Here is a 10063-nt window from a genome sequence, read left to right on the forward strand (position 1 = left end):
TTTTTTTGATATTTGTAAGTTTACGGGTTTTAAATCAACTGAAACCTTAATAAATAGCTGAGTTAGTGTTTTTGACATATTGTGAAGTTGGTGAGTACTAACATTATATTGTATTTTTGTAATTATTGATATTTATAAGTTTGTGGAATATATGTGTCCCATCAGTATTCTTGTTGGGCTAAAGAGGTCCCAGTAAGGATCCGAAGCACACATTTATTGTCAACGTTTTATTTCAATTAATAATTTTATAACTTTTGTACAGACTAAAAATGTCAAAATCAATAGATCGCAATATGATTGCTAATATCTTGGAGTCTTCTGATGAAGGTGAAGACTTTTCGGGACTTAGTAGTGAAGAATATAAGCCTACAGATGGTGAGGAGTGTACTATCGAAAGCAGTGATGCTGAGCATATCGATCATCAAGATTTTCGAAAATCTAAACCGGTGCATAAAAATACAATGCTTACAGATATTGGAGAAATAAAGATTGTTCTTGGTTGTATGATCATTATGTCATATAATCGTCTACCATCTATTCGACACTATTGGTCAAAACATTATTCTATAGGAAACGATGCTATAAAATCAGCTATTACACGGGATAGATTTCAGCTATTGTCATCGAAAATGTATTTTGCTTCACCTGAAAAGCCAGAGGGAGCATCTAAACTACACTATATTGAAGATATGTTGGCGTACCTCAAATCTCGATTTTTAAGTTCAAGGATGGAAAGTGCATACCAGAGTATTGACGAAAGTATGACGAAGTTCAAGGGACGATTTTCTATGAAACAATATTTGCCCTTGAAGCCCACTAAGCGTGGGATTAAAATGTGGCTTAGGTGTGATGCTCTTACCGGCTATACCTATGACTTTAATATCTACTGTGGTAAAGAAGAAGGAGTTGTCGAAGGAACTCTTGGCGAACGCGTAGTTAATAAATTAGCTGCTACAATACAAGAAACTGATGTCACATTATGCTTTGATCGGTTCTTCACCTCCTTGAAAATTTGAATTATGCCGCGTTATTAACTGTTATGCCAAACCGTAAGAAATTGCCAGAAATTAATATTAAGCTCAGGAAGGGTCAATGCATTTTCCGAGAAAGCAACACAGGTTTAATGTTTGCCAATGGCATGATACCAAGGAAGTAATCGTTGTAAGTAATTGTCATTCAACTGAAATGTCGACTATAGAAAAAAAGCTACAAAACGGTCAAAAAGTCAATGTAGACTGTCCCGAAATGATAAAATTTTACAGAAAGATAATGGGAGGAGTTGATCGAGCTGACCAAATCGTAGGCCAATACGAATTGGACCGGAAGTCTACCAAATGGTGGAAAAAAGTTTTTTATAGACTACTTATGATGTCTGTTGGAAATTCCTGGGTAATCAGTTCTCAGCTGGGACGAAAAAAAACCCACTGATTGATTTTATGATAGTTTTGGCGGAAAACATGATTGAAGAGGGAAAGAAGAAGGCATCTGTTCGTCGCAGTGGTATATCTGGTAGAAAAAGAAAAATAAGTGCTGGGCATCTACCGATACAAATTAGCAATCGGAGGCGTTGTGCTGGTTGCGCAGAACAAAAAAAGGAGAGACGTACAAAAACAATATGTGAAGAATGTCAGATTCCACTCTGCAAGGACTGCTTTGCACCTTATCACAAATAAATACTTATTTTCAAATATTTTCATTAATACAAATTAATTTTATTTTATAGTCTAATATGAAATATGTATTTAATTTTTGTTTACCGAAAATGTTCATTGAATAACAAATAAAATTAGCTTTCATAWAAAAACCAGTTGAAATTATATGTAAGCCTTGGGAGCATTAAGTACTGATCGGGATAACTATGACCCATCGAAAAAATCTGATGGCACATATTTGTCCCAACCCCTCCCTCCGCCTCTGATTCATTTAACTCGTTTTTTAATGGAAAATACGTTTTTCGTATACCTGTATTTGTGTGGGAATGTCATACGCACATTTACATGTGTACGCATATAAGTATGTATGATGCTATTTCAAACGACTGTTTTTTTTTTTTTTTTGGGAAGCAATGTTTGTAGTTTTTGGGGTGACATACATTTTACATGTGTAAGCATCGAAAGCCGAAGTGCGGAACTTTAATCCGCTAAACAGGACTCTCCCGCAGTACCACCGGCTAGGTATTACTTCTGTCTCTTATACACATCTAGATGTGTATAAGAGACAGTGCCTGGACTGACGGACGCCTAGTCTGTTGAAAAGATCTCAGTTTGGTCATTATGARCGCTGACGCTTCGCTGACAGCTTTCCATTTATYAGTCGACTGACACATGAGTGTCTTTAGGTTATCGACCGTAAAACTACCGCCGAGTGTAGTTTTTAGCTGTTCCCTTGTATTCGAAAATCGCGGGCAATAAAATAATACATGTTCAGAGTCTTCTATATACTCTGTACACGTCGGACAGTTCGGACTAATGTCATTGTGGAATCTGAAAAGGTAGCTTCTAAAGCATCCATGTCCACTAAGGATTTGGGTCAGATGGAAATCTAAGTCCCCATGTCGTCTGTCTATTCACGAGTGGATGTCCGGTATAAGTCGATGGGTCCATCGCCCTTTGGATGAGGAATTCCACCGCTCCTTCCACATTTTAGTATTCTTGTTTCTCTCCTCTATCCTTGCCGATACCGTTTTAGGCGTTGATAATTGATATAAACGTTCGAGTTCATCCCCCTGGATGACAATAGGCGGCATGCTGGCTAATACTTCAGCAGCGTCGGTTGATATAGTCCGGGAAGCACTTATTACCGAATTGCAGAAAGCCTAAGTACTGCAATTATTTTTTTTTTTGCATACGCTTTTATATCCATTGCCTGTATCCACACTGGTGCCGCATACAGTATTACGGAACTCATTGCTTTCGCTATTAAGAATCGCCGGCTGGAACGTACACAGCCTATACTGGTCATCATTCTCGATAGGGCATTTTAAATTTTGTTTGCCTTGGCGGAAGAATACTGCAAGTGTTCTTTAAATTTTAATTAGGAATCTAATATTACTCCCAGATATTTTAATTGCGGCTGCGAAGTAATCTTGCATTCCCCTATGGTGAGCTCTATTCGTTCTTCTATCTTCCTAGTGCTTATTAGTAAAACTTATGTTTTCTCCTCCGCCAGTTTGAGACTCATAGAAGAGAACCATTGGCGTAGATTATTTAAGCACTCATTACATTTATTTCTCAGGTCGGCTAATTGTTTGGCGACTGCTACCACCATGAGGTCGTCCGCATAAGCTACTAGTTTCACATCTGTTGGTTGCTGTCTTCTTAGCACCTAGTCATACATAAGGTTCCATAATAGTGGACCTAACACTGAGCCTTGGGGTACTCCACTCGAGATAGAGTAGCTCTTGGTGCCTTCGTCCGTATCATAAATCAGCTTTCTGTTTTTAAAATAGCTCGTTATTATATTTACGAGGTATTCAGGAGACCGTATTTCATTCAGGGCTTTAATTATGTCTGCCCATTTTGCCGAGTTGAAAGCAATCTTGACATCCAGGGTAATCAGCGCACAGTACTTTTTGTGCCAACTTTCCATCTTTTGCCACTTACTGCAGATTTCGCAATATCGACGACTCTCGTAGTGCGTCAATAGTGGATCTCTTTTTTATAAAGCCGTATTGTCTCTCTGATAATCCGCCGGCTTTTTGGATTGCTAGTTCCAAGCGGTTTCTTACAATGCTTTCGTACACTTTCCCAATCATGTCGAGCATGCAAAGAGGTCGATAAGATGAAGGTTCTTCTGGTGGCTTTTTTCGCTTTGGGAGTAGAACGAGGCGCTGTATCTTCCAYGGATCGGGGAAGACCTCTTCTAATATACACGCATTGTACATGTTAATAAATAAGCTTGGTCTAAGAGTTATGGCTTCTTTAAGGGCTCTATTTGGTATACCATCTATTCCAGGCGCTTTAGAGTTTTTGATTTTTTTCGCAATAGCCAATAGTTCGCCTTCTGTGACTAATAGGGGTGACTCCGTAGCTTCGTTTCGTTTAATATAGGAGATGGATGCATGTGTCGGGAATAACGCTTCGACAACATTTTTCATAAAAGATGCGTTCTTAGGCTGCTGCGACTTATTTTTGAATTTCGACATACAAATTTTGTATGCCGATCCCCAGGGGTCTAGTTCGCTTCTTCACATAGCTTTTCGAAACAGGGTCTCTTACTACGGATAATGGCTGATTTCATGAGCTTTTTTTTGGCATTTAACGTTTTCGCGAGGGATTTCTCCGAAACAGTTCCCTTTCTTGGGAGAACGAAACTTCAGCGATTATAGCCATATGGTCGCTATTTGTGTAAATATCTGTTACCTTCCACTTAATATGTCTGCTAAGCGTGTCGCTAGCAAACATTAGTTCTATTATAGAACCTTTATTACCCTTTTGAAACGTATTTTTTGTGCCATTGTTTAGAATCGTGAGGTTTGTTTGACTCAAAAATTCTAGAATGAGCCGACCTCGGTGATTTGTAATTCTGCTACCCCAAGCAGTAGACCATGCGTTTAAATCACCCGCTATTATTATTGGCGATTTGTTCCTGGTCTCTAGAGACAGCTCCAACAGAAAATCTTCAAATTCTCTAATTGTTGCGCTAGGACGAGCATAGCAGCTTACAAAATATATACCTTGCRTCTTCGTCCATGTAAAGCCGTTATGTACTTCTTTGGAGCGGGATGAGAAAGCTTGTCCTTTGCAGGCCCATATTGCTGCCTTGCCACTTCTATCTTTACTCCAAGTGCTTTCCGAACGCTGTCTATATGGCTCACTTAGGAAGGCGACATCTATGTTCTCTTCTTGAACTGTTTGTTTTAGCAGATATTGTGCTGCAGCGCAGTGATTAAGGTTCAGCTGTAATAACCTCATTTTTTCATTGTTTTCGTCATTTGTACGTACTTCGGACAGGTCATGTTTAAGACGGAGTGCTCTCCTTTGCAAAGCATACAGCACAGAGCATTTTTGCACACCTTTGCTACGTGCCGTGCAGCTCCGCAGCGTGTACAGAGGGCAGACCGGTCAGTTTGACGGACACATTTCTTTGCTATATGACCCAGTTGGAAACACCTAAAACATCGGGTAATGGGTGAGTGTTCTCGGAGACGGCAGATAGACCACCCTATCTTTACTTTTCCCAATTTTAGAGCAACTTTAGCGTCCTGAGCGCGAAGRCAAATAAGATCTATGTGCCACTTCGGGTTTTCCTCATACTTTTGACGCTTGATTTCTCCAGGTTTTGGAACCCAAACTCTTTTTTTAGTGCCTCGCAGATTTCTTCCGGTGTTGTAATTTCATCTAAGTCCTTGCACACTATTGTAACGTTATGGGTTTTTGGCTGTATCAGCGCCATTTTACCAACCGCTCCCTCTAAGACGGTTTGAAATGATTCGACTCTCTTGTCTGCCTGCTTTTTCAACTCGATCAGTCTCCTTTCATCGTCTTCCCAATGTAGCTCACGTTTGCTCCCAAATCTTCAAGCTCGCTGTCGCTTTTGATCTTCCGGAGAATATCAGTGTAAGACGCACCCTTCGTTTTGGTTATTACGATGGCGTCCGGTTTTGATCTAATTTTCTTCTGAATCGGTTTCTTCTTTTCCACAGCATCCACCCATTTTTCACCTGCACTTTGTTGACCCGTAATATTTTCCTGTATTACTTTAGTGGGCTCACTAGTCATTTGTTGCACCTTCTCAGTAGCTTTTTTTGGTTTTTTCGTGGGGGGTATGTCTCCCGATGCTTCACGCAGCCGCTTTGGGGTATTCGCCTCTTTAAAAATATGAGATAGCTGGGTTGCTTTCTCAACCATATTTTTCTTCACTGGTTTCTCAGTTTTTTTATATAGACTCATTATGTTACTCAGTAAATCGMGCATAGCTTGATTTACGTGCCTTTGACCAGCCATCATACTTTGCAACTCCTTAATTTTACCACCCAGCTTGTTAAAATGGTCGGAAGTTTCATTATTTAGTGAATTCTCTTCACTTTTGCTTGCTCGGTCAGCAGTTTCACCACTAAATGTTGATCCAGCAGCAGTGGATTCCTCATTACTGCCATTAGGAGGCGTTCTTAAAATTTTAGAATTTCTCCGAAAAAATTAATATTTGTTTAAAACAAATTGTACTTAGCTATTTCTCTAGGCTTATTATCCACATGAGTCCTCCGGATTTCCGGCAAGTACCAAGACAAAATCTAGTGTGCTGTCACTGTAAAAACCGGGATTATTCCGTGAATAATCCAAGAGCTTAAAAAACACTTCCACTTCACTCAACACTCCATCTCCTATGCATACAAGTGTGTAGATTTGTGTGTGTTTTGTTTTTTCTGCGAAACGTTACAAAAGGAGTGCGGTTTTCAGAATATAGGGCCAGCAAATATCAAAAATATGCGGAAGACAAGAAACGGCACTCAAATAGCCCTTATATGCCTGCGGGTTCAAGACGCTAAGACTGCCCTTAAAATAGGCAAAGTAAAGATCGGGTGGTCGATCTGTCGCCTCCGTGAGTACTCGCCTGTTTCCCGTTGTTACAGATGTTTCCATCCAGGCCACATGGCACGTAAATGTAGCAGTTATATCGACAGGTCCTCTCTTTGCACACGTTGTGGAAACCCGGGAAATGTATCAAAAGTATGCACAAATACACCAAATTGCATGCTGTGCAAAGGGAAGCACTCTGTCCTGAGCACGACTTGCCCTAAGTACATGGAGTTGCTAAAGACAACGAAAAAATGATAATATTGCAGTTGAACTTAAATCCCTGCGCCGCGGCACAACCACTGCTGCAACAAACCATAATAGAAAGCAACATTGATGTCGCCTTATTGGTTGAGCAATACTGCCAACGTTCGGAAAGTACTTGGATCACAGATATAAGTGGCAAAGCTGCAATATGGTCCTGCAACGGACAATCATTCACATCTTGCTGCAGAGAAGCAAAAAATGGCTTAACATGGGTGCAAAAAGGAGGAATTTATTTCGTAAGCTGTTATGCCCGTCCCAGTGCATCCATTAGAGAATTTGAAGACTTCCTACTTGAATTATATTTAGAAAGCAGATGCAAATCGCCGATAATAATGGCAGGTGACTTTAATGCATGGTCTACTGCTTGGGGTAGCAGATGTTCAAACCATCGTGGGCGCCTGATTCTTGAATTCCTGAGTCAAACCAACCTCACTATTATTAATAGTGGCACCAAAAATACCAATCAAAAAGGAAATAAAGGCTCTATAATAGACCTGATGTTTGCAAATGACGCACTTAGCAGACACATTAAGTGGGAGGTGGCAATCATTGCAGAAGTTTCGTTCTCTCGGGCCCAGGAACCCTCACATATTAACACTACACAGAAAAGAAGCTGGAAGCAAACAGAATTTGGTACTGACGTTTTTGAGACAGCCTGGAGTGCAGCAATAGCGCCAGGCGAAGGCGGCGTCCACTTAGTAACCGCAATGCGAAAGGAACTGGTGGCAGCATGCGACGTTACAATGCGAAGGACGAAATGTCACAATAAGCGAAGACCTGAGAAAGCTGTGTCATGCAGCTCGACGTCGCTTACAACGTAATCAAAGCGATGAAAACAAAAACCGTCTCAAAGAAGCTTTTAAAAGTCACAAAAAGCTCTTAAAGTCAGCTATAACCCGTAGCAAAAGGAACTGTTTTGAAAAAATCTGTGGAGAAGTGAATATAGACCCCTGGGGGACTGCTTATAAAATCTGTATGTCTAAATTCAAAAATAAGAGGCAGCAACCAAAATGCGCTCCGTTCATGAGGAAAGTCGTCGAGGCATTATTTCCGACGCACGAACCGATTACTAACGCTGATCAACGAAACGAAGCTGCTGAATCACCCCCACTGGTTACAGAGGAAGAACTATTGGCCATAGCTAAAAAGAGCTCTAAAGGTGGCCATAAGTTCAAAGCCCACTCTCTTTGAAAAAATGTACAACGCATGCATAAAAGAAGGGATGTTCCCCGATCCCCGGAAAGTCCACCGTCTGGTTTTAATCCCAAAACCAAATAAACCACCGGATGAACCCTCCTCGTATCGACCTCTGTGTATGCTCGACAAAATGGGAAAAGTGTACGAAAGCATAATAAGAAACCGCTTGGAGATTGCAATCCAGGAAGCCGGCGGACTATCAGAAAGACAATACGGCTTCAGAAAACCAAGGTATACTATCGACGCACTGAAAGAAGTTATTATGTGTGCATGTAAGCAAATATGACAAACCATACGCATAATGTTTGTAAATTTGTCTACATGTAACATATGTTTGTAAATATGTACACTCAATGCTTCATGCAAAATCTCCGTTCACACAGTCAGCCAATGGCGAAGCTCACTTTTTATCAAAGAGTCCATGTGGCGATAATGCGTCACAACATTGTATTGTTGGTAGAAAATTAGAGCTGTGCGGAAAAAAATAAACGAACGGCCGCCGATTGTCACCGCTTCCCTTGCCGCTGTACAGCTTCGCCACAAACCAGCGTTAATACGTATGTTTGTGTGAGCTGGCATACATATCGAGGCAGATTTTTGCAAGCCGCGTAAAAATATTTTTTACATTCCTTGACAAATACAGTCAATCCCGGTTATGCGCCACAATCAAAGATACAGATTTTTGTGGTTTGTTAAAAATAAAAATATAATATGGCCCATAAGCGAATGCGGATACTTAAGCAAGTGGTACTTAAAAGAATAATTTCTATGTATTTCAAAAAAACAAACCGTGCGGTGCAGCAAGATATGAGCAGTTAAGAGGGATGATTTTCATTGAAGCGGAATACTACTTAACCGGGATTCACTGTACACATAAATCAGAGGAATATTGAATATTTTCTTTGGCACATTTCTTGACTTGAWAATCGACAAATAAACTATGTTGTCAATTTTATTCTAATATATTTGTATACTTATATTTGCGGGGTTGTCACTTTTTCCTTCTCATACAAATATCAGAAATTGTTCAATTTATGATTTTTAGCTTTTGCCATCGTCGCTAAAAGACGCTTGTGGGCAAAGGCATGCTCGGGGAGATGTCATGGTGTTTGTTTTTAGAATGAAGCAAGTTTGCCTGTTGAAGGTCGCTTGCGTCCATGAATGAAAATGTTGTTGTTGCGTGTTTTTCTACAAATTTGGGCATCACCTATTTGGCTGCCATATTGCCTTGTGACGCTGCTGATGCTACTTGAAACCATTGTTGTTTTTATAGAACAATATTTGTAATTTTTGCGGGTGACATATCTACATGTGAACGCATGTAAGTATCTATGTTGTGTATGCATTATTTGTGTGGGAATGTCATACGCACATATTTATGTACATATGTACATATGAGCAGCGCGCACTTGTTATTACTGATAAGTGATAATATTGTATGATTTGAATTCGCGAAAGCGAGCGTAAACACATATGGTTATGATACATGTGAATATACATACATGCATATGTAAGTTTTGAATGATAAAATATACGATTTACATATGTACATTTATCACTATTGTAATATATTTAATTAATATATTTAGGATATTCATAAGGTGTCATATTGTGTCAAATCGTCATATTGTCATATTTTTTTATGACTGTCATAACTGTTGTTGTTTCACATGCAAAATTAAAATATGACTGATACAACACTGCGTGGTATGTTTCTTGAGTTCGCTATTCTATCAACTGTATTTGTTTACTTTCTTATTATTGGCGTGTGTGCAGTATTTGAAATTAATAAATTTCGTTATTAATATGGAAGGAAACCATGATATTCAGGTAAATTAAGTTGAATATAAGTGAAATATGGAAATATTTTGATGTTTATGTGGTTGCAAATGATTTGATTGCAGTGTAAACCAAAACGCCGCCGTTTGAACAGAGAACGTAAAGTATAGAGAAGGTGCAGGTTCGACTGCGAACATTTGTTAGATTTATAGTAGGGAATTCACTTCATAACAACAGAAGTCACGCTGTTAAGTTTTAACAGTTCTCCACATATTCAACTCAGAATATGAAGAGAAATAAATATA

General features: G+C 39.5%; 1 protein-coding gene across 1 annotated transcript; it reads left to right on the forward strand.

The window, feature by feature from the left end:
* Window positions 1–269: 269 nt before the first annotated feature.
* On the forward strand, window positions 270–1016 carry LOC108966886 (piggyBac transposable element-derived protein 4-like). Its single transcript, XM_018930023.1, has one exon. It carries the CDS (start codon window positions 270–272, stop codon window positions 1014–1016), a length of 747 nt encoding a protein of 248 aa, XP_018785568.1.
* The last annotated feature ends 9047 nt before the right edge of the window (window positions 1017–10063 follow it).

This window comes from Bactrocera latifrons, unplaced genomic scaffold, assembly GCF_001853355.1.
Source record: "Bactrocera latifrons isolate USDA-ARS-PBARC rearing strain unplaced genomic scaffold, ASM185335v1 scaffold_1703, whole genome shotgun sequence".
Taxonomy (NCBI): Eukaryota; Metazoa; Arthropoda; class Insecta; order Diptera; family Tephritidae; genus Bactrocera; species Bactrocera latifrons.